This window comes from Colletotrichum acutatum (genome assembly GCF_030867785.1).
Source record: "Colletotrichum acutatum strain CBS 112980 chromosome Unknown BDZ83scaffold_9, whole genome shotgun sequence".
NCBI lineage: Eukaryota > Fungi > Ascomycota > Sordariomycetes > Glomerellales > Glomerellaceae > Colletotrichum > Colletotrichum acutatum.
The window spans coordinates 626,064-651,283 of record NW_026849003.1 but is presented as its reverse complement, the minus strand read 5'-3'; the positions used below and the strand labels follow the sequence as shown (position 1 = coordinate 651,283).

The following is a 25,220-nucleotide window of genomic DNA, read 5'->3' as shown; positions in this document are numbered from 1 at the left end:
GGCCAGACTCTTGCATCTTGCAGCAAGCACCTCAACCAAGGCAAATGCCAAATGAAATAGCCCACAGTCTCCTCCTCCTCCTTCTTCTTCCCATCAATGCCCGTTGGCCGTGACGGGTCTTGGGCGCTCCGTGTTATATCTGGACATCCGACTCCATCCTTCCTTCTTCCATTTCCGTATCGCAAAACACCTACACAAACGGTCACACCTGGAAGCTCTCATCCCTCCTAAAGCATTCTTCCTCGTGGGCGCCCTTCCTTCCTCTTACCCCTCCCCAAGCTTTACGCCCCCCCGCACCCCCTCCCCCTCCTCTTTCACTCTTGTCTACATACACTGTAGTACAGATAAAGTACAGCATATCTTGAACCTCCACATCATACACACCTGTCTGGGCTCTGCCCAAAACCTGACGTCATGTCCGGTTACGCCTACGACGGACCCTCGTCTTCGTCCGCACCACCGCCGCCCTACTCCGTGACCGCATCCGCCTCCGGCTCCGGTCACTTTGGCTCCACGTCCTCGACACAGTTCCCGCCCCCACCTACCGCCGCCGTCGCCGGTCCGTCTTCGGGCTACCCTTCCTCCTCCTCCGCCGCCGACGGTCTCGGCATCGTGGATTCCAAGTGGCGCCTCGCCGATCCTAGGTCCTCGTCGGCTCACTCGCTTGCCCCATCCACAAAGGACCGCGACGGCGTCATCCGCCGGACCCTCCTCGTCATCTACATCCACGGCTTCTACGGTAACGAGTCGTCCTTTCGCTCGTTCCCCGCACACGTTCACAATCACCTCAAGGAGGCTCTCGCCGAGACGCACGTCGTCCACTCCAAAATTTACCCACGCTATAAGACGTACAAGGCCATCGATGTGGCTCGCGACAATTTTAGCCAGTGGCTGGAGCCGCACGAGTCCGACTCGACTGATGTCATCCTCGTCGGACACTCAATGGGAGGATTGCTCGCGGCCGAGGTTGCCATGATGGTAGGACTTTCAAGTACACCCTCCAGAGCAATGAATAACTTGACTGACATGTTCTCCAGCCTAACCGGCACCCATATAGGCGCCACCCGTACAAGCATCGCATCCTCGGCACCATCTCACTGGATTCGCCGTTCCTTGGGCTTCACCCCGGCATCATTGTCGCCGGCATCTCCAGCTTATTCAGGCCAGCCTCCCCAACGGAGGAGAAGCCAGAGCAAGATGCCCTCAACCAGCTGAGCCCTACCAACTCGGCCCTGACCAGTCCCAACCCGTCCATGTACACCCTGGAGACGACGAGCTCACTGGGTGCAGACCTCTCGCCACACCCGAGCAACACGCCTTCCATGTCCTCGAGCAATGCACCGCCGCAGCGACCGGATCCTACATTTAACCCATCCTTCTTCAACGATGTGAACCTCAAAGATCGTACCTTCATGAGGCGACTGGGTCACTTTGCAAAGAAGCACAGCCGCGAGGGCATCTGGGACGCTACCAAGAACCACGTCATGTCGCATCTCGAGTACGGCGGCTGCTTGGCGGATTATCCCGGCCTGAACGCCCGATACAACAAGCTCCGCGCCATGGAGAGCGTTGACCCGCTGCAGCACATGGGCGACGGCAACAGCTACGGCAACAACGTCGACCGGCCGACTCCGGTCCGGGTCCGCTTCATCAACTATTACACACTCAGCTCGGGCAGACCCAAGAAGCCAAAGACGCCAGACTCGCCAAAGTCCCCCGCCGAGTCACCAACGTCTCCCGAGCATCGCGCGGCCCCGAGTACGTTACAGGTCGGCTCTCATCTTTCTCCGCCGTCTTCGTCGACTCCTAGGATCTCTCTGTCGTCTGATGATGGGCAGGAAATGGAACTGCTCGAGCCGATCCCGATGGATGACATTGACGAGCGGCTTTCGACGCTCCACGAGGAACAGCAGGCAGGGTTTGACCACGATTCAAAGGCAGGCTCGCACTCGACCGATGCGCTCGACAAGGAAATACGCGAACCAAAGGGTAAGGAGAAGGAAGGCGATGTTGACTCACATGAGACACCCAATGCCGACGCCCAAATCGAAGAAAGCGTGCCTGCCTCAACTTCTTCAACCACGGCCGCCGACGAGACGGAGAAGAGTCTCGAGGCCGGGGCAGCGTCACCCATGGGAGACGTGATACCCGAAGCAGAATTACCACCCATCCCCGACCTCCCCGAACAGCCGACGCCTCCGGATCTAGATAGGTACACGGACAAGGACGCCCGGAAGCAAGCCGAAAAGGAAGGCAAGCGCGCACAAAAGGCGTATGAGTCCGCTGTCAAGAGCCGCGATAAGGCCATCAAGGAGCGCCAGAAGCTTGTCGAGAAGCGCCGCAAAAAGGTGGAAAAGGAAGCTGCCAAGGAAGCGCAGAGGATCGAGAAGGAAACCCTGAAGTTGCAAAAGGAAGAACAGAAACGGCGGCAACAGGAAGAAGAGGCAGCTCGAAAAGAGGCGGCTGAAGAGACGCACGATCAGAAGGAGGCAAGGAGGCTGGCGGAGGAGGCGAAGAGGATGGAGAGGGAGGGTAGGAGGTTACGCGGGGAGCCGCTTGATAGTGACGCCGAGGATGACGATGAGAAGACGAAGAAGAAGTCTGCGGAGGTTGAGGCCGAAATGGCGGCGACTGTCATTGCCGGCGCCGCGGCCGCGGTCAAGGATCGGCCGCCCGCTGTCGCCGCACCATCTTCGTCCACGGCATCAGTCAACACGACGCAGACGGGAGCCGCTACCAACAACACGACGATCCCGAGCCGCCCCAAGGCCGTCGCCGCACACTCCAGCTCCAACTCCCACTCCCACGCCAAAGCTAATGCCAAATCCAACGCCAAATCGGACAAACCCAAAAAGGAGCGGAAATTCTGCACCCTACCCAGCAAGAAGAACGGCAAGCGCGACGAGACGTGGGTATCGGTGTACATGGAGGGCATGGATGAGGTCGGCGCCCACTGCGGCCTCTTTCTTCCAGGCCCGCACTACGACACGCTCATCGGCGACGTCGGGGAGCGCATCGTCGCGTGGGTGCAGGATGACTTGAGCGTCAGGGCGATACTGGAGATGCCTTGATACCGTTTCATCGTGGGGAGGGTATTGGACGAACTGCTGTATCGTTGAAGTTGTAATATGGGGTACGTGGACCTGGGAAGATGGGGCAAGATGAGGCAGCAGGACTGTCCATGTCTAGAAGGCGGGTAGTCTACCCCAGTAAAGTTGATACTGGACGAGAAACTTTTTACTTGAGTAATCTTGCCCGCGACGTGAACATACAGTCACTCAACGATTCGAGGTTAACAACCCTGACGAATAAGAAAGCATAGGCGAATCACGATGTCATACAATATCTAGTGTGTTTGTGTGTTTGTGTGTAGAGGCCTTCTTCACGCCTTCTATTGGAATTACTTGTTGTGTTTTGTTTGTGATAGTGCTACAACGACCCAGCCTTTGAAGTCCCCCCACCCCCTTTGCCTTTCTTTGTGTGTGGGATTGGGAAAGGGAAGAAATCGATTTTTTTTTCTTGAAAGTGTCCGGTGGTGGTGATGATGATAGTGGTGTGTGATGGTTGGTTTTTTGTGGTTTGTGTTGGTCGTGGTTCGTGGTAAAATGATTCCCGTCCCCTTTCGTAGCAGCCTTTAGAAATGACCTCCCTCCCCTCCCCATTGTGAAGCCGCGTGGTATTTTTTCCCCCGTCCCTTCTTTCAGTCGGTCATGTTTTTTTTCTCGTTTGCCAAACCTCGACTGAATGCGTTAAAAAACAACGAAAAAAAGCAAAAACAAGAGTAAAATGGTAACAAGGAAGTAAGTTGATCCCCCTGAACGCCCTGCTGGAAGTGGAAAAATTCATCAAAAGGGGCAGATATGCCCTCGTCCAACCGCCGTCTTTGCCCCCCGTAACCCTCGAAGCGGTAACTCTTTTGACGCGCGCATGTTGCGTCGTCGTCAACCGCTAGCCCTCAATCTTCCTGCGGCGCTGCCTCGTGGTCATTCAACGGGCATAAATCTGATTCGCAACCCAAAAGTTTGGTGCCAGAAGCAACGTGCTTGTAGACCCGCGATATCCAACACGATGGCCAGTCGTGGAAATGAAATAAAGGCATGGTTCGGGCTTAGCCCTTTTTGCGAGCGTTTCGGCGGTTGCCGACCTTAGTCGCCGGAGGTGGCTTCTAAGCACCCACGGCGCTTGATCCGTAGCCTTGCGGACGCATCGTGTTGGGGAATGTCTGGCCGTTGCCGTTATCCTATCGTGGGGAGTTAGATCAGTTAAGCCTTGTTTGAATACAACATTACGCACCTTCTTACGACGCTTCTGGCCTCCCCTATCATCGCCATCTCCTGTAGAGTAGCCGTCATCAGGGAAGCCTTCGCCATATCCCTCGAAGCTGTTATCGCCGTAGCCGCGCTTCTTGGTCGTCCGTTGAGGACGAACAGCCCCTTGAGGTCCCTGTTGCTGCTTTCGCGCAAAGGGGTTGGGTGTGGTTGCGGAAGGCGTACCTGGGGCTGTCACCTTGCCACCGAGACCCTGTCTCAAGGCTTCCATGCTGCCCGGGGTCAGGTCTCCGAGAACTGAGCTGTCCCAATCCTTGACGGGAAGTGGACCCTTGGCCATAGTCGTTGCTCGGTTGAGCATCGACTTGACAGTAGCAGACAGACCACTGGTTATAGGGTCGTTCCGCGTGCCCCAATACTCGGCATCGGGAATCTCCAGCAATTCTCTGAAGCCGTGGTAGACCTCTCTCTTCTTGTCACCGCTCTCGCCGTCCTTTTCTCTCGGAGCATCCCAGTCCTGGGCGACGGAGTCGAAGCGGCCGAGAATTCCGAGTTTCTTGATTTGACCCTTATACGTCTTCCGTAGAGCGTTCTTCTCACCGTTGGGCTTTTCGCGAGCGACTTCTGCGGCGATACCCGAGAGATTGAACATCTCGAAGAGGTCTTCCGTGATACGCGGCAGTCTCTCGTGGTGCGCTATTTAGCTCAGTGTTAACCAACTATGTCCGACATTGCACCGGCTCAAAATACTAGATAGCCGTAGGGGAGGGAAGATGGCAAGACAGAGACAGCCTGCCACGGAAACAGGGGACTTTGAAGGGAGCCTTACGAGTTTGGCAAAGTAGGTATTTCTCTCCGACATCCAGGTGGAGTGCCTCGATACCAGTTTTGCTATCCTCGATGTGGGCTTTCTTCTGATCTCGATCACCCAAATCCTCGAGTGGGCGCTTGCGTTTATGGGGCGAGTCATCGCCCATGGCGATGTCCTGCGACATATCGGAGGGCTGCGATGCGCTGCCGTTGACGCTGTGGGCGGGTGTCGGCAGAGTTGTGGCTGTAGACGGGGCCGAGCTGTTCATACTCGACGTGAGATCGGAAGTTGCCGGAGAAAACTGAGAAGGGCTTTGAGGGGTTCGAGGATGGAACGACATGTTGACTTCGCCAATGGCAGAAAGTTCGAGTCGTCTCTTCGTCGCCGTGGGCGTCGTGGTTGTGATTGCCGTGGGTCGGTGAGGGTGAGGAAGTCGGAATGGACCAAGGATTGGCGGCTGCTGTCACGACGTCTCTAAATCGGAAGGCGCGAAGAAAGAAAAATCACTTTCTTTTCCCGATAAAGCCTTTCGAGATCCCTTTCAACCGGATTCCACGATGCGCTCGATAGGAAGGTTCGCTCTGGGCGAGATTAGAGGATGAGGGGGTTGTTGTGGCGAGTCGCGCCAAACCGCCGACGGCTCTCAATCCCCCGATGCAGCGTCATGCACCACTCTCGGCTTCCTCGTGGATCGTCGGCGCCTTGTCGTGGGGGTTAAAAATTTTCCTGATGACAATATCCAGCAGATACACTCGTAGCGAAAGTAATCCGACGGCGATAGAGTGCTGTCGAGGGTCGGTGGTCGATTTGTGCCGTGGTCAAGCCGTCAGGTCGTGGTGGAGTTGGGAGAAGTGAAGTCTGAATGGCGCAGCGTAGAGTGAAGGGGGCGGACACATGAGCGAGGCAATTTGCTCGCTTAACGGGGGTGGCCGCCTGGGCTGGTACGGTGCTGGGACTGGCTGGGCCGTGGGTTGCGCTGGCTGGCACTGGCAAGAGACGCTGGCGGGTTAGGTACCACTACCGTTACGGAAAGGTAAGGTGGGTGAGGTAAGCCTGGGCTGGTTAGGTTCAGAGGGCGGGAGGGAGGGAAGATGGGGGAGGGGGGAGGGTGTGAACACACTACCTACGTGAGTCCCGACGGCGGCGGAAGAGGAAGTGAGATGAGCAAATGGCAGTTTGCCGCGGGAGTGGGAGAGAAGGGTGGGAGAGTGGAGGGGGTGAGCCTGACACACCAGGGGGGGTGAGAATGGGAGTCTGCTGTTTCTGGGACCGGAGCCAAAAGCAAGGCCCCCTCCACCAGTGAATCGTCCAGGAAACCATGGCCACCGTGCTCCGACACCCGACACCCGATCACCGGGCCCTGACGGCTGGACTCTTAGGAGTTGAGGTTCACCACGCTGGCACGCACGCACCCTGCCACCTCGAGATGGGAGGGGCGTGGCCGGATCAGGCAGCCGGCAGGCAGCGGAACTGACCAGCCTGGCACAAATCTTACATAAGCAGACCAAGGTGCCCAGAAGTAACATTCCCACAGTGTGTACGTAAGCCTCCAGGTAACCACACCCAAGCCACAACACCACAACAGCGTCGAAGTCACGTGGTGCTGTATCAGCCCCACACCGCGGATCGGGCCAGGCAGGCTTTGCAATTTTTAAACCTCGCGGCCGCGAGCAGCCTCTCATTCTTTTTCTTCTCTCCATAAACCTAAGACCACCTTAATCAAATAATCGCCAGCTTGCAACGATTTCACATCACATTCTACGCTGCTGGACGAGACCTGAGGATGAGTCAAGATGAACTCTTTCAATGCCCTTGTTAAAAACAATCGTCAGCGAGGGCCCCTCGTGCGGCTTCCCATGATGCGACGATCACCTGATGCAAGTTTGGACATGCCCTCCTATTGAGGCGCTCTTTCTCTCACTCTGCTACATACCTGATATGTGACGTGATGTTGGTTACCCTGCCATCTGTCGCCCGCTCTTGATAGGGATTCAAGTACCTTAGGAGTCACGGCACAGGCATGAATAGCAACGTTGTACGCATACATAACTTTCTCGACGTCAAAGGTACGCAGTCTATAGAGCATCATGCCCAAGTAAACATAACCCCTTTGGAGATGCGGATGACACCCATGCATCTGGTAAACCGACTGCTCAGCCGCGAGCGCGGCGGCTTTGGCCAATGCACTCGACCGGGTTGGGCCTGCGGAAAACTGGCATATCTGAATCGCTCTGTTATCACAACTATTTGGAAGCGCGCGGAATCTTCCAGCTCATGCGGCTAACAGTTTTCCCCGTCACTCAGGTCCACACAGTGTTCCAACACGAGCACTCTGCCGAGGCATTGGAGAATAACATACTCTGATACTGAATAGCCCATCGAAGATGTTCTTCTTAACTGCCACAAAGTTGGCCGGCTTGGGGACAGACTCAGGCTATGAGATATTAGTAGGCAATTGAATGATTACATCACACCCTGGTAACGCAATTGCGTTTGTTCCTCAGAAAAAGTGGCATTTCAAGACTAAAATTCATATCCCGTTACAAAGTGTTTGGTATTATCATTTCTTTCATATGCAGAATGCTGCCGCCGTATCCCTCAAAACCATCTACCGCAGTGGCGCGGAGTATTGATAGGAGTCCTTGAACCATAGCCAACCTCAAATTGCATTCCTGTACACCTGCGCACCCTGGTTCCGGAACATGATTGTATCCCTCCTCTGCATGATCATCAGCGTCCTGTTAAGAGCCTGCTCGCTGTACCCCTTCTGTTCGACCATCTCGCGTCTCAGACTTGCGAGACTTGTACCCCATCCAACAGCAAGACGACGCTTGAGTTCCGTCTCTAATCTGCTGACTTCCTCGTTGAGCTCCTTGCTTCCCTGGTTGCTGCCCTGGTTGACGGCATCCATCGTGGAGCACAGGAAGAGTCTGATGGCCTCGTCTACGTGCTCCTCTGTTGCAATAGGAGACAGCGTCAACTTGGCCAATGATTCGGTGATACGAACAATAGCCTCAAGTTGACGAACGGTGATAGGGATGGAAGACCTTGTGTTGGCTTCCATCTCAGCCGCGTGGACTTGTCTGCGGATGGAAACAAAATGGGAAGAGAGCTTCTCAGCGGCCTCGGGGCTGAGACGAGGAGCCATGCGTCTAGAGTTTATTGTTAGCAATTTTTCAGTAGGCAAGACGATGGGTAACACTTACGATTTGCAGTAGCTGAGGTATCTCTTCATCTTTTCGACTGGGATCTCAGACTCAACCTGTTCTTCGACACCTCGGCCACCCATGTGGATGCCCATGACGTGCTTTGCTATCCTCTCGTCCTTTTCTCTGGTGTGTTCATCCTTGACGATGAAGATCATGTCAAATCGTGACAAGATAGTAGTCTGGAAATCAATGTTCTCGCCAGGAGTCTTCATATCATCGTATCGACCGAAAATCGGGTTGGCCGCAGCAAGGACTGATGTCCTTGCGTTGAGAATTGTCGTGATACCCGCCTTTGCGATCGAGATAGTCTGCTGCTCCATGGCCTCGTGGATAGCCACACGGTCTTCGTCCCGCATCTTGTCGAACTCATCGATACACACAACGCCCCCATCGGCCAGGACCATGGCACCTCCCTCTAGATAGAACTCGCGAGTTGAGGAATCACGCTGCACCGAGGCTGTGAGACCGGCTGCTGAAGAGCCCTTTCCGGATGTGTAGATGGCAATTGGCGCACACTTCTCCACAAACTTCAAGAGCTGTGACTTGGCGGTACCAGGGTCACCAAGCAGCAGAACGTTGATGTCTCCACGAAGCTTCATGCCGTCGGGTAAGATCTTCTTCGAGCCGCCAAGAAGCAGACACAGAATGGCCTTCTTGATATCTACGTTGCCATAGATAGATGGCGCTATGCAGTCTGCCATGATGTTGTACAGGTCGGGCCGCCTGCTCATCTCGAGGAACTCCTGCTCTTCCTCGTCAGAGAAGAGAGCCTGGCCTCGTGCGGTCTGGTCCATGTCTGTCTGGATGCCTACAGCCCGGAGGTACGGCGTACGGATAGCGACCGCGCCACCTGTGTTTGAGTTTTTGGTTGCCTTGTTCTGGTAGATTGAAAAGATGCCCATGACGGTACATCTCGAACCGGGAACGACGCGGTTGGTCAAGTAACGATCTGCTGATATCAGGACATGTCTCGGGAGTTCACCGACAGGAACCTGATCCGGAGCCTCTTGTAGTTTGATGATTTGCTGGTCGACGAACTTCGACTTCTCGTGTGACACAAAGTATGGATCGAGAGGGCATTTTGGTGTGGGGTCGTTGGGTATTCTCTGTCTGCCGCACTGCCTCGGGAGGGTGACGCCAGTGAATCCTCCTAGGACAGGCAGATTCGCGGTGTGGGCGCAATTACGGCATTGAATAGACAGCGACGTGGCTTTGGAAGACATGACAGAGGCGCCAATGACAATGCCCGGCACTCGAACGAGGCGCGAGATTGTCATAGAGTCTAGGTTGCGGATCGACACATCCTCGGCGTTGGAGTGGAGGAGGAGTTGGTGTTCCGGGAGGTCGACCTTCGTCAATTGAGGGTATACGATGCGGTGGGTGCACTTTTTGAGGGCAGCCTCGAACTGTTTACGGCCAGGTCAGTATAGTGCTAGAGCTTGGGTCGCACAATGGAGGTCTACCAAAGGAATGATTTCGGCGGGCTCTGTCACGAGCCTATGCGCAAGCTCCTCATTGTAGTTGATGAGGTCGCTGATGTCAACATCGCAGTAGTGCTTCTTGAGAAGCGCATTCTCCTTGAGTTGGTTTCTGTACAAAAGTGTAAGTAATGCGACGAGGCCAAAAGGTACCCCTGGAGCAGTTGGCTGACCTGTAGATGTAGTCATTGTCGTGTCTGAAGTGGAGGATGAAGTTCTCTAGTTGGGTCTGGGTCTGAACCCTGCTGTCATCGTTCTGGTCGAACGTCGCCGGAAAGACGTGTGACGAGTAGACTGATTGCCTGTCCATGATTGCGCTTGGTGCTGAGTTGTGGTTGTTCACGAAGCGATGCTGAGGATTGAGACTTCAAATGTGGATGGAAGGAGGGGCTCTGGGTTGCGCAGGGGAACCAAATTCGACTGAACGCGCCCCCTTTACTGGACGCGTAAAGTGGTTTATTAGCGCGTTGTCGTGATCCCTGGGGCTCCTCAGGTACGTACCGATGCTTGCAGATAACCTTCGACCTTATCTTATCCCCACGTGATGTATCAGCAGCATTCCCCAGACAGCACTAGTACCTATTATGCGGGTACCTTAGGGGGGCCCTTGAGTGTACGCTACCTCTCAGGAACGTGGCTCAGCATGGTGAAGCATGCGCAAAGACCAACTGTAATCTGTCGTTTCTTCAGTCTTGTCCTTGATCAGTGATAATTATTGCTAGCCTTCTTTCTTGAACTTCCCTATTCGATGAGAACCTCCCAGCAATGATACCCCGGTAGCCAGGCTACGTGGCCGTCGACCTATCTATTTGTCGGCTTTCCCTGCGACTCTCAGCAAACGATCGAGGTCCAGACTCAGCGTTGAGCAGCTCGTGTTCATAGCCATTGCCTCACACCATGTATTCCTCTCCAGGCGCCCGCAAGTCCATGGACACGATCTCGTCCATGTCTCCTCCGGCCACGCGCACCGAGTTCCCGTTCCACAAGTTGGTCACTTTGCCCGGCCCCTCGGTGGCCACGGTTGCGCTAACAGCAGCAAGACAAGGACAGGCACACACTTACCATACCACGAGACGAGGCTCGAATGCGAGCTCCATACACTCGATAGGGGGGTCTCTCGATACTTCATCCAGTACCTGGGCAAATGCGGTGTTGGAATCTGGCCAAAACGGTATTACTGATGAGTTGGAGATGCCACTGAGCGTGCTGACAAGTCCCCAGCCATATCGACCTTACTGCAACCGCCCATCGTTCGGACGGGCCTGCAGCCTCATACCTCTGCTCCTGCGTCCAGCGCGCATAAACCTCCTACCGCTCGCGATATCCCTCCCGTCACTTTGACGAACATTCCTCATATCGACCCGGCTGAGTTCAAGCCGTACTTGTCGCAAGTTGGCGCCCTGTACGAACAGCTTCGGCGAGTCAAGGAACAAGACGATGACAGGCCTGGCTCTTCAGGCCGTCGATCGAGCAAACACGACGAGTTTGGAGACTCCGTCGATGAGAGTCATCTCAAGCCCGCAGGTCGGCAGCCCTCGAGGCGGAAATCTTCCATCGCATCAATAACGTCCATCTCCTCCCTCGAAGGCCCAGGTCTTTTGCGACGATCCAGTTCAGGCTATAGCAGAAAGGGCGCGCATGGTCCGCCTCCGCTATCGACGATACCCAACGTATACTTTGACGATGACTTTCATTTGGAGAACCCAAGGACTTTCGATGTAGTCAGTGAAAGGTCAGAGGTCGTTCCGCCTGCACCGGGGAGCGTAGACAGCAAAAACGATGGCAATGGCAACATAGTAGCACCGCGAAAAGCCTTGGCCACCAACGCTATCCTACAAGAGAAACTTTCCTGGTACATGGATACAATAGAGATTCATTTGATCAACTCTATCTCGACAGCGTCGACGACATTTTTTACGGCTCTTGGCTCATTGCGGGAGCTCCATTCGGAAGCCTCGGAGTCGGTCGATCGGATCAAGGCGCTTCGTAAGGAACTTGAAGCTCTGGACGAGGAGATCGCCACCAAAGGCCTGAACATCGTTCAGAAGCGCCGGCGGAGAGAAAATGTGCAGGCTCTCAATGATGCGGTTCTCCAACTGAAACATATCGTTGAGGGTGTTGCATCATGCGAGGCGCTGGTAGATGCTGGCGAGGTTGACAAGGCTTTGAGTAATATTGACACTCTCGAGCTTCTGATCGCTGGTGAGCACGATGATTCGCCCGAGGCTGAACCCCCAGTACTACCACTGGCACGGATGAGGGATCTGAGGGCAGCGACAGCTCTGCAAAGTGTCAATGACGACCTGCAACAGCTCCGGTCTCGAATTGGAAAAGCCTACGAGACCAAGTTCCAGAGCTTGTTACTAGCTGATTTACGGAGGCACGTTGAATCGGTTCAAAGCCGGGAAGTCCTTCTTCGTTGGGGCAGCTCATCACTGCGGGCAAGGGGGGGCGCCTCAAGAGAGTCTGCCGGCCCACCAGCCTATCTTGCCTCTACACAAGAACTACGCAAAGCAATCATGCCCAATCTTCATGGTCTGCACAGAGCTCACCATATATCCGCTGCAATCGCTGCTTATCGGGAGATTGTTCTACGTGAGATCAAAAATCTCATCAGGAGACCGCTACCTAGCTCCAACGACGATGATAACGAGTCAATGATGTCCGCCTCGACCATGAGCGGCGGAAAACACCTATCAAATCAGGAAAAGTCGTCCATTTTGTCAAGGAACCTGAGAGCACTGGACCCCAAAGATGCAGAGGACTTGCTTAATTCGATCTACATTGGCGTTACCGAAACCCTCCGGCGATTGACTACCCAGGTCAAGGTTCTTCTCGACATTGCAAGTTGCCTGACAGAGGAAGCCACAGCAGCTGGCCTGAAATCGCCACCGATCCGCTCCCCGCTCGCGAGTCCCACGCCTTTCGACCGTGAGTTTCCCCGATTCGACGAATCTCCGAGTTTCGAAGTCCAGGAAGAGATTCACAAGGCAATGGACATTGCCAACTTGGTGGGACAGGCCGTCGATGTTGCGCAGGATAAGATTGTCAGGGTGTTGAAAGTACGATCGGAGCAGAGTACGCATCTTAGCCTATCTTGGTTCCTTCGCTACTTCACTCTCAACCTTTTCTTCGCCAACGAATGTGAAGCGCTCTCAGGACGTAGTGGTACGGCACTCAAGACGTTGGTCAATGGCCATATCAAGGAATTTGTGCAGCAGCATGGCGACGCAGAGAAGCAGAAGCTTGCCCAAGGCATGGAATCTGACCAATGGAGCGCCAAAGATTTCGATGAAAAGAACAAAGCTCTACTTGATCAGGTACTCGAAAGCAGTACCAAGGATGCTGCGGTGTGGTCGGAAGGGACGAAGATCTGGGAAGAGAATCCGGATGATGTGTCGAATGGAAGCGCAGCACCGCCTCCCGAGACGAACGGAACCAGTGGTAAAGAAAAGGCGCGCGTCGCGGAGATTGAAAGCGAAACTTTCTTGCTCCCCAATTCTGCCATACTTGGTCTTGAAGGCATCTCGCACTTCATGCATCTCATCGGCAGTATTCCGTCCATGGCAACCGACGTCGCCAGTTCCCTCATTGGCTATCTGCAGCTCTTCAACTCCCGCTGTACCCAGCTCATTCTCGGTGCAGGTGCTACTCGATCTGCCGGTCTCAAAAACATCACAACCAGGCATTTAGCATTGGCGTCCCAGGCTCTGTCGTTCATCGCGACATTGATACCCCACATTCGGGAGTTTGTGCGGCGGCATGCAGGCTCTGGAGCCAGTGTTTCTAGTCTGATGGGAGAATTCGACAAGGTTAGGCGCCTATTCCAAGAGCATCAGAACAGTATATACGACAAGTTGGTCGAGATCATGAGCGGTCGCGCGGCACAGCATTCGAAGTCCATGAGAGCAATTGACTGGGACCATGACGGAAGCCAGTCGACCCATCCGTACATGGAGACGTTGGCCAAGGAAACCACGACCCTGCACCGTGTGTTGACCAAGCACCTACCCGAGACCTCGGTACAACTCATCATGAGACCTGTATTCTCAAGCTACAAGGACCAGTTTGGTAGGGTTTTTGAGGTGGCAGATCCGAAGACGGCCATCGGCCGCGATAGGTACGTTTTGCGCTCTCCTGCCTTCAGGCAAAGACGATTGCTGATGATGACATTGATAGCATGCTCCGTGACGTGGATTTCTTCATCACGAAGCTGGGCAAGCTCGACGGGTTCGGAGACGCGGGCGAGTACTTGAAGAGCTTCATTAACGCCAAGGAAATCAAGAGCGCCGTCGCGTCACCGCCGCCGGAGAAGCAGGCGGCGGCGGACGGAGGATCGGAGACGACGGTCTCGGCTAGGAACTCGACTGCTGAGCCGGAGAGCCGGCAAAGTGCGGATGACTCGGGCAAGACGGAGTCGCCGCCATCAGGGGCTGGAGAGGAGGAGACTAAGCAGGCACCATGATGTTTGTAGGTCACTTAGAGCAGTGGCGGGTTCAGGGAAATACAGTCTCAGGGGGGGCAAGAGAGAGGCCCCTTGTAACAGGTACCGCGGGGTTCAAAGAATAAATGCTGTCAAATGGAGGTTTGTACGTCCTCGCAAGGGTTGTCTTGTTCATGTTGTGGCATACTTTCATCCATGTGTGTGTCACCCCTTTATCCCCCAATTCCGCCCTTCCCTTCTCGGCCCGTACATGTCAGGACATGTCAGAGGGAGTTCTTCCCGGGGGCGCACGAACGCTGCAGGGCTAGGTAAAAGAATGCATTTCCTGTCCATCCGAGCTAGCTAGCTAGCTAGCTGGAGAACTGCTTGCGCGTCGTCGCAGGAGTAAGTATAGTGACTGTAATGCGATCTATTCAAGCGTGGGAGAGGGGGGCAGAGGGCTTCTACTGAGACTTTATGGAAAATGGAACCGATCAGCCGCTTAGATATGCCTTCGTCTCAAAACTAAGTATTACGCCCGCCCTCAAAAGTGGTTTTGAGCAACCTTGTAGTCGTAAAACTCGAGTAGAGTACCCCTTTCTGCCTGTTCATAGTAGTCACCCAGAAACTGTAGCCTCTAGCTTTTCGCCCACCGTGGTAGACAATAGTTTCCTAGCTATCCAGGTCTTGCACCGCCAAGGCCGAAGAACATGGCAGGAGAAGGAAATCAGAACCCCCTCTCAAGAAGTCAGACCCTCACGTTTAGAAAAGGGTTGACTGTGTCTGCGTCTTTCCCTCACGAGTCACGGCTTCATACAGCCGAAAGGGGAATACGTCCCCTTTTTCAATTTTTCTCTTCTGGTCTCTGGTTCTAATTTGGGGAGGTCTTGTATCGGAAGTTGATCAACGAGTGGGTTTGTCGGATGACGAATATCAAAGGTGGCTTTGGCAGCTGTGCTGACGTTGCCTTTTGGGGGCTATTCAGCCCCGTTCGAGTGAGTTGAGCGAATCGTACGGTACTTCGTAGTTGTTTTTGTTTCCAAACACGACCAACAAACCTCCTCCCTATGCCACGTCGTCTCGCTTTACCTCCATCCTCACCACTGAACACTGCCAAGTGCCAGTATGTACGTTTCTTCCTGACCCCCCCCCCCCGCGCCTTGAAACCAGGATGTGAGGGTCACGAAATAGAGGTACTGAGTGGTGCGACGTTGCGCGTGTCTTGAAACGCAGCTTTTAGCTCCAGGGGCTGTGTGTGGGCGCGCGCGCCAGCGCCCGTCGAGAAACTTGGGGGTGCCGGTGGCCCGTGGGGCCACCAGCCGTTTTCTACCTGTTTGGGTTCATCCCAAGACACAGGACGGAAACAAGAAACAGCAGCCAGGAAAAAAGCAAAGAAGCAAACTCCGTGCCGAAATGCACATGTTGGGCGGGGGCGTACGGATGTTGTATTCCTTCAAGGGAGTGGTAATGTCTCGGGTCTGGACGTTGGAAAAACTTGCATGTTGCTTTGCTTTTTTTTTTTTCCCCTCACCAACCAACCAACCTATTCCCTATTATTACTGTACGGAGTTTTGTATCTCGATCCCTCTCCCCCGTAGCAAACTACTCCAGGTTCCATTCGAGGAGGAGTCTGAAATGGCTCAGATTTACTTCGTGCACAGTGCATCCTGTTTCCTAAGGGGGTTGTGTTTTTCTTTAGGAAAGGGAATAAAAACAAGTTGTCCCATGGCACAGACTTGCTACTCGTGAACAGACATGCCATCCCAGCGCGGACCCCGGCTAGAACTAGCACCCCTTCATTTCAGCTCATAATGAACACGGAGGAGGGCCCGGGGGCCGGGGGCGCAGACTGGGGGTCTCCAACCGGGCAACTGACAAAAAAACAGCAACTAGGTAATTAGGTTGGCAAAAGTTGGCACGGTTGGTAACAGCAACAGATGTTTATGTCTTTACTTGACGCTCAAACGTTTTTGATAAGTTTTTCTTTCTGGCGGAACTCTTCTGCCCTAGTAAATACAAGAAACTGTTGTTGTTGGTTTTACAACAAACAAAAAAGGGTTCCTAAACGTGTGTCTGAAGGAGCGACTAGAATGGTTTTGTTGGCCTCCACAACTGGTAAGGGATGGTTACCCCCAAAAAGCCGTGTAAGTGAAGCCGGACAAGAACGAGACCTGGCCACGAGACCTCGTCTTCCACAGAAGCATGAAATGTCGAAGCCGAGATAGTCTCTCTCGCGTGGGCGGATAGAGGGGAAACGCCTAGATTGCTCCAATTGCTCCGTTCTCTGTTTGACCGAACGCCCTCGGGTTGAAAAAGTTTCCAAAAAAAAAAAAAAAAGACTCTATATCCCAAAAAACTTGACCTCCCCTGATCCCCCGCTAAGCCCACACGCGTAGCCGCGCTTCTTGTGATGGGGTATCTCTTTTTTTTGCAAGTGAAAATAACAGATGATGTTGGAGGTCTTCTATAAAAGAAGAGTCCGTTGTCATTGTTAGGGGTCATAAAGTCGTAAGCGCACAGCGCGAGCGCGCGCGGTTAGCCGTTGGATATTCATCGACACCGCGGCAAAAACTCCTCTTCTTCTAAACGTAGCCAAGAAAGGAAGGCAAAGATCGGTTTTTGTGTTCCCGAAGAGAAAGCTTAGTTGCTGATGACAAAATCACGCTTGTAGTTGGGGGACTCGTGGTGGTCGTCAATGTCGCGGCGAGAGGTGACGCCGTTGTTGCCCAGGGTGCAGATGAGGTCGGTCTCGGAGGTGACCTTGGTCTGGACATCGTCAGGGAGGTAGTAGGCGTTGTTGCAAGGCCACCAGTCGCAGCCGGAGATGGGCTCATCGCCGCTGGCCGGCCACATCTTCTTGACACCGTTGTGGTCGTTGGGGTTGACAATGGCGGAGACATCAAAGTAGGTCAGGCCGTTCCAGCCGTTGAAGGCAACCTCGCCGAGCATACCGGCGACGTTCTCGGAACCCTCAGAGACGGAGTACCAGTTGCCAATCCAGGAGGTGGGGATGTTGACCTTGACCTCGCCGCCGGCGGGGACCTCGACGGAGTCAACAGAGGCGAGACCGGAGTTGGGGGTGAAGTGGACGGTGCGGGAAACGTCGTCCAGAGACTTGAAGGTGACGGTGTTGGCGGCAACGAGAGCGGCCGAGCCGAGGAGGGTGAGAAGGTTGAACTGCATTTTGAGTTGTGGAAAGGGGATTTGTTTGTGAGAGTGTGTGTAAGTGCCGGAGCGTGGTTCAGTGAGTTGAATGTGAGTTGTTTGAAAGAGTCCCGTAAACGTTGTCAAAAACGGTTATACAGGTTCAAGATGGGTTGAAGATGGTTCTAGGATAAGCGTCTAGCTTAATCTTGAGAACTGAGATGCCCTGGATGGGTGTTGTGGTGATGGACTCGAGCTTGGTTTGTGAGTTTGATTCTGAACGGACCGGGGCCGCTGAGTGGATGAGAGCTTTCAAAGGAGTGAAAAGCTTCGTGAGTGTGAAAGGAATGCTGCTGTCTGAAAAGACAAAGTGTGAGGCTCGGCCACAGAAAGGATAGTGATGCGGGATGGAGAATCAAAACCGGGGAAATGGAAGGCCTCGTGGGAACCGGACCATACTTATACACATGTCAGAAGGATGTGGCAGAAAAGCCTGAAAAGGACTTGCTCATGAGATGGCAGTGGGGAGCGGAGCCGGAGGCGTCAAGGAGTCAACAAGGACGTCCACGGGTGGGAACGTTTGAGTACCGCGGTGGGTACTTCAGCCCGAGGGTGTTTCCCAGAGTTACATGGAGTAGCCTCCATCGGAGAGTGGGCTAGGATACTCGGGCGCCATGATTGTAACTTGTACAAGTCGTTGTAACTTGTCAACCATGATTGGACGTGTCTGTGGAATTAATGGCCTCACCAAGCTCAGAGTTTTCGGTCTGGACCAGCACGGTGTCGCATAGGTACCAGGACGTCTGCCATCCTACTCGGCTCGAGGGCACTAGACAAGGTTTGAACACAACGGTGTCATGGAGTAATAGTGTACTGGACCTGCGCAGTATACTCGACATAGACTGTAGTAGACGAGTGGTTCATGGATCGTCTGGAGCTGGAACAGGGGAAGCCCACCCAAGATTGTTTTCAGGAACATCTCTAATAGATCTTCGTCCTGTCAGACTTATTTCCAGTGTTTGCGCCTATTTCTGGAGTTCCAGGCTGTGTCTAGAGTTCCTTTTCGTTTCTAGCGTCAGGGCGCCCTCCGTCGGGAGTTGGCTGTGCGCCAGGAGCACGGAATCGATGCGGCAGTGAGCGGGTACCTGGCGCCAAAGAAACACCCACGGACTGGGCAGCAGAGTAGGCTGTCGAGGGATTTCGGGGGCCAGGCGTGCCAGGGTGACGAGGGACAAGGCGTATGTATTTCGGTACACCGACGTCTGCAGGCTGCGAGTGCGTGCTGGCAGTAGGAACCGCGGACGTCAGCCCTTGGTGCGGTTTTTGTTTTTTCCTATCCTGCATGTGCGTCAGCTTTCCAAAAGTCTGTTGAAGAGTGTTATTGGCCGGTTGGCTGCTGATTGTGTCTGGTACCTGACACTAGGATACCTCTCCGCGTGGCGTACCCTGACAGGTTGGAGAGAACAAGTGGTAGAAACGCGCGATTCGAGGCAACCCGGCGCTCCAGCACACAAATTAGCGCCGCGGCTCATGATTCGTAGCCCGTCAAGGCCATTTCGGCCCATAACGGGGGCTTTCCTTGGACTCATTGAGGTGTCGACTCTTGAGTAGGTACATACTCGGAGCAGCCCCCTCTTCCCCCTTCCCCCCTGGCCCTAAAGCTCTGGCCCCTGATCGAGCCACGGACTGGTGAGAAGACTGAGTAAGATGTGCCGGCCAGTACCGAGTGAACCCCCCCTGTCATGGGACGCCGGGTTACGCAGCCGGACGGAAGTTGGGAGGGAGTGCGCGGGAGAGCCGTGCTGGCTATGCCATTTGGGTGAACGCCGAGACGGCAGCGCGTGGCTTCAGCTCCCGCTGCACCGGTTCATCTGTACTAGAGAGTGACAGGAACGGCCGATCAATGTGATGAAATGCAGGTGATGGACCAAAAAACCAGACGACAGCAACGACTTGAGCCAACGTTTGTGAAGATGAGATGACGGCCTCGCTGGCAACGCAGACGTAGCCGGAGATGGGAGACCAGAGCGCTCACTGGAGCAGACAGCACAGAGGTCAAGGCTCAGTCAGCAAGGAAAAAGAAAACACGACGGCATCAGTCGTTGGACGACAACCATCTCGGTTGGCAATCCTTCAGACTCCTGTGACGGAGGCGATGCCACGACGCCGGAAAATGCCTCTCTGTGCCCTGGCAGACCCCATCGGCGAGGAATCGTTGCTGGCCAGAAGGGCTTGGCGAGGTACATCCGAGAGTATCCAGGAGGGGAAGAGGGGGGAAGAAACTTCAAGGAAGAAACGGCCAGACTGGAGGCTCTGAGCTCTGTGAGCGAATCGGGGAGCAAGGTTCAGACCAAGGTTGTCGACCTGGACCGCTGGTGTGAACTTGTGAAGTTGGCACCAGGAACAAGATGTCAGGGTAAGACCGCAAGGAGGGTGTGATGGAGCGTGGCCGAAGAGGGAAGGAAAGTGGGTTGTACCTGTCGATCACAGCCCGAGTGTGTGGTGTCCCGTGCACTGTAAATGAGGCCGTACTGGGGACTAAGGGAAGGTCGTCGGAGTGATAGATGAAATACGACAACTTCGCCTCTGTTACTAACAATATCTCGACATGTGGGCAGTTCCCGGTACCAAGCGGAGGCCCCCGGACACTGCCCCGACGTCTGCGGTCTGCCCCCTCCTCTCTCGGCGCTCCTCACCTGCCCATGAACAAGTTTATTCACGCAGTGCCGCGCACATGCTGTCAGTGCCTGCATATTTCGATGGCCTGAACTATCAGGTTCAATCAAATGGAACTTTCTGATTATTTTTTCAAAAGTTTCTTTCCGATAATTGGTCTCTGCCTCAGCCTGAGTCATCCATAGTGCCTCAGGCCTGCAGGGCAACGCAGCCTACTGCGTAGGCCCAACGCCACCAACATGTTGCGACTTGCGACTGCAGTTGACGACTCAAGTATCGCCGAGTTAGCCACTCAGCCATGGACCTTGTTGACTAATAGTACCGAGGTACACGATACCTGGAGGCACGAGAAAGAGAAAGAGAGTATGAAGAAATTGCCAATTCATAACAGCCAATATTGAATAATTGGACTGAATAATTGCCCATAGCTTACAGAGTATAAGGCTGGGGACTACAAGGTAGTATAGCAAGGAGGCAGATTAAGGTGATATCTAAGGTGTAGGTTAAGGTGAGAGATGTACTGCAAATCTCTCTTTACCGTCAGATCGGTTGCTCGTCTGTGTTGTCTATCCACTGGAGCATCTTTCCCCGACTTGGTCTCGGGCAGTAACGGACACACGTGCTTGCTCCTGGGATACCATGGCCGAGTGGTAAGCAACGAGGAAGCAAGCTTTTGCTGCTCGTTGCCGCTGCCCATTGTTCCTATTGTCTGGGCTCGTCTGTAATGGTTGCATTGGCATGTCGCATATCCTTGGCGGCCCGTTGAGATGATCATTGGGACGGGGCCGTTCTCGACCGCAGCCGGTTCCACTGATCATCGCTCACTTTCCGGACAGCTCGCACCTAGGTAGGGCAGGCACCGCGGAAGGAATACTGCACAGTACGTACTTGTGATGAAGAGCCTGCAGGCTGTAGCAACGGCTCGTGAAGTTGCGGCTGCCAACAATGGAAACTGCCCCAGTCTCGACTGCCACGACTGAATACTGTCACCTGTACCATAAGGTAATCGAGCCTTGGGCTGCAGTTCGTGCAAACCGGAGCGCAAGCCCCATGCTTGGTAATCGGTACGTATCTCCCTGCACCCACCGTCCAGATGCCAAGCCAACCCTAAACGGAAGGCAGGTCCGTTCGAGAACGGGGCTCCGGCGGGCCCATTTCCAGCAAAGTTCTGTCCAATGCAGGAACCGTCGATGGGACGGATCTCGGTTACGCCAAAGTACCACGGCACCGAGACGGAAGTTGGAACCTTCGTCTCCAACAGCAAGGTACCTCTCACTCTGACGCATCCCAGTTAGTTCTCCAGTCTCTTCAGACTCTTCACCTTGCTTTGCCTTCCGTTTGCGCCTTGGCTTGCCAACTGATCTCTCAGCCAGTTCCTAGCTGGCTTCCTGGCCTTGGACATCTGATGTCGGAATTCCCTCACACCATCATCGCCAGAATCCTTCTCCACCGGATCCCCGTTGCAGTTCTGTCGGTGGAACACCGCAATCTGGATTTCTGGCCTCGGATTGTTCCAGCAGCCCCCAAGCAGCATCACCATCTAGGTATCTGGCCAGCCTTGGAAGCGGATTCAGTGTCGCGAGACCTTGCCGAAAAGCTCTTTATCATTACGAAGGCGAGGCAGGGGAAGAGCTGTGACCTCATTGTGCCCATCAAATCCCCCGCCCTCTGCCCTATGTTGGTTCTAAAGCTCCCCTTCCCCCGCAGGCTATTCCCACAACCGATCCCAGTTTGCCATCTACGGATACCTAGAAGTGGTCGCAGACTTCACTCCAACCACACGGACTGCCGGGGAAGAAAACCTTTCACGCCAGGTCTTCTTGGTTGTGGATGTCTTGCCCACCCGCCTGTCCACCGCGCGCGTCACCGGTGTCGCAACGGCGAAGAACTTCGCGACCGAGGTCTGTCCGGTGCCATTCCGTTAAACCCGAAACTGTTCTCTACTTGCAAAAAAGAAACTTGGCGCTGACGACCGTTAACATCATGAACCCTGAACCTTGTAGCGAGAACGTGACAGAGGCCGACCTTGACAGCAGGACTCCCCGCAAGATTGTAACTGTTTGGTGGAGGGGCACTTCCCTGCTTCAGGTGGCCATCTCTCAACTCAACCAAGTCTGCAGGAATATTGGCACTCTCACTATGGAACTGGCGAGTACCAGGTTCGTCTGCTGCTGCTCTGATAGCTGCCTTATCGCTTGGATCTGTTGAGGCGCGTCTTGCGGACACCGATTCCACCCAACCTGAAGCTTGAATTTACCCGGCTGTCGTTGTGAGGACCGGTTTTTGGCTGATATAGATGCTTTACTCTACTCATCCAGAGACCGGCGCGCGAGACTGATCGACATACAAACACCATCATTTACACGATGTGATCATCTGCATGCCAAGTGGGTTTGCTTTTATAGCTACAGCGGCAACGGGCCCTGCCTCAAGAGGACAGGGAAGCTGCGTTATGCTGACTATGATACTTGCGCATCCATCTCTCTTGCATTTCTTATCATCAGTCTCCTTTCTCTTCCTTCACGCAGAACTGTGTGGATCTGACTGCAAGTCGGCCATTCTGTCTAACCTCAACCAAGGCTCATTTAGATACACCAGTATATTCGAGATATGCCTCGAGGCAGGCTCGCACTGAAGGAGCATCCCGAGAACTCCTCTTAGAAGTCAGCTACAAGTGCTAGCCATCTGCTGGACTGCTCAGAAAGCCAACTATGCAAGCGCTAGTGATGGTCTTCTTTTTCTCGTCTTCGCCGTGCCAGTCCGCTCGTCTGTTTAGAGATTCACTTACATTCTCAAGCGTCAAGCACAGCCTCACCTGCTGCGGCGTTCTCATCTGTTCAATTGGCCTCAGTCAGATTACGAGGCGATTCACTGAACCAGCCGAACCCGTTGGCCGAAGATGAATGCATTATTGGCAATCTTGGTGGGCAGCATGGTTTTTGTGGCCAGGCTACAGAGGCGAACACGAGGCAACGTTCTTCTGTAAAGACTCATATTCTGTACCTTTCTTTGATAGATGCTTAGCTTCTGGCGTCGAATCTGTCACCCCGGAGACATTTCCAGCCGGGTTCTCACGATGCGTACCCAAAACTGGAGGCATTTGTGGTTGATGACACGAACTGTCACCGCTAGACCCCTACCATGGCATAATCACTTGCCCAAAACGATTCCAATAAAGTGACCGGCCCAATAGGAAGATAGGCTCGAGAACCAAACCCTCAAACCATCTCTGCTGTTCTACCAACCAAACGATGGCGCCATTCCCGACTAAGCATGACAGGGCAGGACTTTCTCGTATCTTCGTCGTTCACCCCGCCGGGACCGAGTCACATTCCTGCCTCATGGCCACATCTGGCACGGCGATGCGCGCCACCTACAAGGTGCGTACAGTCATCAGCACCAGCTGCCCATCAGTATCAAGACGCAAAGGACCGAATTCGGGGTTGGAAGGCGGGCAACGATACGCCCGACTGAGCAAGGGCGGCGACGCCCGGCAACATCATTTTTACGACGAGGCAAACATCCCACGCCGTGTAAGCATCGGTTCCAAAGCATTTTTCTGCACGATGAATCTATTCACGAGAAACGACCCCGCCCCCGCGATACATAACGGGAGCGATCGCCTGGCTTGGCTGTATTATATCGTTCTGAATACCATCATTTAAATCTCACACATCCGCCTATCTACTTTGCTGAACTTGCAGCGTGCCTTTGGCAGAAACACCTTCGTTTGAATCAGATACACTCGCTTCCAATCTACCATGAAATACATCCAGCTGTTGTCTGTAGCGGGACTCGTAGCCTTTGCGCAGGCTTGGGGGACTGATATCAGCACCGCTTACACGACTGTGGTGACCACGGCCTACGAGACATACTGTCCTGTAAGTTCCCTCGAAAGCAAAGACTTCATGCAAGACACCAGAATGCGAAGCTGACATGAATCAAGTCGCCCACTACCTTTGTTCACCACAACGTGACTTACACGGCGACCACGGCAACGACACTTACCATCACGAGTAAGTTGACAAGACTGAATCGACTTTGGATATATCGCAGTACTGACTTGGAGAACAGACTGCCCTTGCACTATTACCACCAGACAACCCCCGCCATACACCACGACCAAGACGATTTACCCGCCACCCGTCGTCAATACCACGTCTTGCCCGCCAGAGATCACCAGCACGACGATCAAGACGATCAAGACCACCAAGCACACCCCGCCTCCCAAGCCGACCTACCACAACACCACCGTGATAGAGCACACCCCCAAGCCTCCCAAGCCTACGGAACACCCGACTCACTCGGAGCAGACACCCAAGCCGCCCAAAGCCACGAGCGAGTATCACCACCACCCCAACAGCACCTCGACCGTCGTTGTGGTGATCACGCCGCCCGCCGAGACCATCATCGCCAGCACGACCCCCGTTACCCCCGTCACTCCCGTCACCAACCTCCCCACCAATACGCCCGTCGGACCGACGACCACTAGGCCCGTCACGGTTCCCGCGAACGCGGCTGGGATGGTTGAGGCGGGTGCCGGCGCGGCTTTGGTTGCTGTCCTATTCGCTCTCCTGATTTGATTCGATTTAATGGAACTGGGGAGTGAGTACGTCTGACGAATTGGTGCTTAACTTTCATCACCTTCATTAACGGCCGGCAAAAGTTGGAAGAGGTGAATACACCGGATAATCAGCTTTGCTTTTCTTGACGATACCCTATGGCAACTTTGGAGGTTTAGGATACAACGACAATCATCTGTGGGGAGTATCAGGGAGTGTTTTGCCATATTGGGTTACATACAGTCCTTACGAAAATAATGATAATCATAGTTCAAAGACACGAGACCGCTCGATATGCGAGCTTCTCGCCAAGAAACAATCCCTACAAGAAAGCAGACCTCAAAGTTCGACCTTTCCCCCTCAATAGATGATAGGTCGATAAAGACATGATAAGAGCCACTGCAGTGAACAATGCAGTCTTCATGTCCGCCAAGAATCAATAATTGAAAAACCCTCTCGCAGCTGACTGCATACACAGCACCCTCACACCATGACCTACGTACCTATTGAACTACACTCGACCAAAAGCAGGCCGCGAACCATACACCCGCACAACAAAGAAGCTTCTCCAGCAAGCGAGGGACCCGCGCCTCGTGGCAGAATCTCTGCTGCGCCATAGAGAAGCATAAAAAGATAGCGCCCGCAGCTC

General features: G+C 54.1%; 7 protein-coding genes across 7 annotated transcripts; 4 read left to right on the top strand and 3 right to left on the bottom strand.

Annotated features, from left to right (window-relative positions):
* Nucleotides 1–414: 414 nt before the first annotated feature.
* Nucleotides 415–3,071, top strand: BDZ83DRAFT_748002 (uncharacterized protein; the record flags this gene model as incomplete). The annotated part of the gene is made up of 2 exons (XM_060513549.1): nucleotides 415–978; nucleotides 1,038–3,071. The coding sequence occupies 2 exons, from the start codon at nucleotides 415–417 to the stop codon at nucleotides 3,069–3,071; spliced, it is 2,598 nt and encodes an 865-aa protein (XP_060370052.1).
* A 1,094-nt stretch (nucleotides 3,072–4,165) lies between these two features.
* On the bottom strand, nucleotides 4,166–5,419 carry BDZ83DRAFT_647550 (Rox3 mediator complex subunit; the record flags this gene model as incomplete). Its single annotated transcript, XM_060510096.1, has 3 exons — nucleotides 4,166–4,240; nucleotides 4,294–4,964; nucleotides 5,098–5,419. The coding sequence occupies 3 exons, from the start codon at nucleotides 5,417–5,419 to the stop codon at nucleotides 4,166–4,168; spliced, it is 1,068 nt and encodes a 355-aa protein (XP_060370051.1).
* Nucleotides 5,420–7,738: 2,319 nt separating this feature from the next.
* On the bottom strand, nucleotides 7,739–10,076 carry BDZ83DRAFT_567443 (MCM2/3/5 family protein; the record flags this gene model as incomplete). The annotated part of the gene is made up of 4 exons (XM_060503955.1): nucleotides 7,739–8,231; nucleotides 8,286–9,694; nucleotides 9,752–9,878; nucleotides 9,940–10,076. 4 exons carry the CDS (start codon nucleotides 10,074–10,076, stop codon nucleotides 7,739–7,741), a joined length of 2,166 nt encoding a protein of 721 aa, XP_060370050.1.
* A 587-nt stretch (nucleotides 10,077–10,663) lies between these two features.
* On the top strand, nucleotides 10,664–14,231 carry BDZ83DRAFT_747999 (Vps54-like protein-domain-containing protein; the record flags this gene model as incomplete). The annotated part of the gene is made up of 3 exons (XM_060513548.1): nucleotides 10,664–10,937; nucleotides 10,988–13,886; nucleotides 13,946–14,231. 3 exons carry the CDS (start codon nucleotides 10,664–10,666, stop codon nucleotides 14,229–14,231), a joined length of 3,459 nt encoding a protein of 1,152 aa, XP_060370049.1.
* Nucleotides 14,232–16,032: 1,801 nt separating this feature from the next.
* On the top strand, nucleotides 16,033–16,700 carry BDZ83DRAFT_453187 (uncharacterized protein). The gene is made up of 2 exons (XM_060503167.1): nucleotides 16,033–16,428; nucleotides 16,586–16,700. The coding sequence occupies exon 1, from the start codon at nucleotides 16,127–16,129 to the stop codon at nucleotides 16,412–16,414; it is 288 nt and encodes a 95-aa protein (XP_060370048.1). The 5' UTR covers nucleotides 16,033–16,126; the 3' UTR covers nucleotides 16,415–16,428; nucleotides 16,586–16,700.
* A 129-nt stretch (nucleotides 16,701–16,829) lies between these two features.
* Nucleotides 16,830–17,372, bottom strand: BDZ83DRAFT_647547 (DNase1 protein; the record flags this gene model as incomplete). The annotated part of the gene is made up of 1 exon (XM_060510095.1): nucleotides 16,830–17,372. One exon carries the CDS (start codon nucleotides 17,370–17,372, stop codon nucleotides 16,830–16,832), a length of 543 nt encoding a protein of 180 aa, XP_060370047.1.
* A 6,398-nt stretch (nucleotides 17,373–23,770) lies between these two features.
* On the top strand, nucleotides 23,771–24,592 carry BDZ83DRAFT_647545 (uncharacterized protein; the record flags this gene model as incomplete). The annotated part of the gene is made up of 3 exons (XM_060510094.1): nucleotides 23,771–23,890; nucleotides 23,956–24,025; nucleotides 24,066–24,592. The coding sequence occupies 3 exons, from the start codon at nucleotides 23,771–23,773 to the stop codon at nucleotides 24,590–24,592; spliced, it is 717 nt and encodes a 238-aa protein (XP_060370046.1).
* Nucleotides 24,593–25,220: the final 628 nt, after the last annotated feature.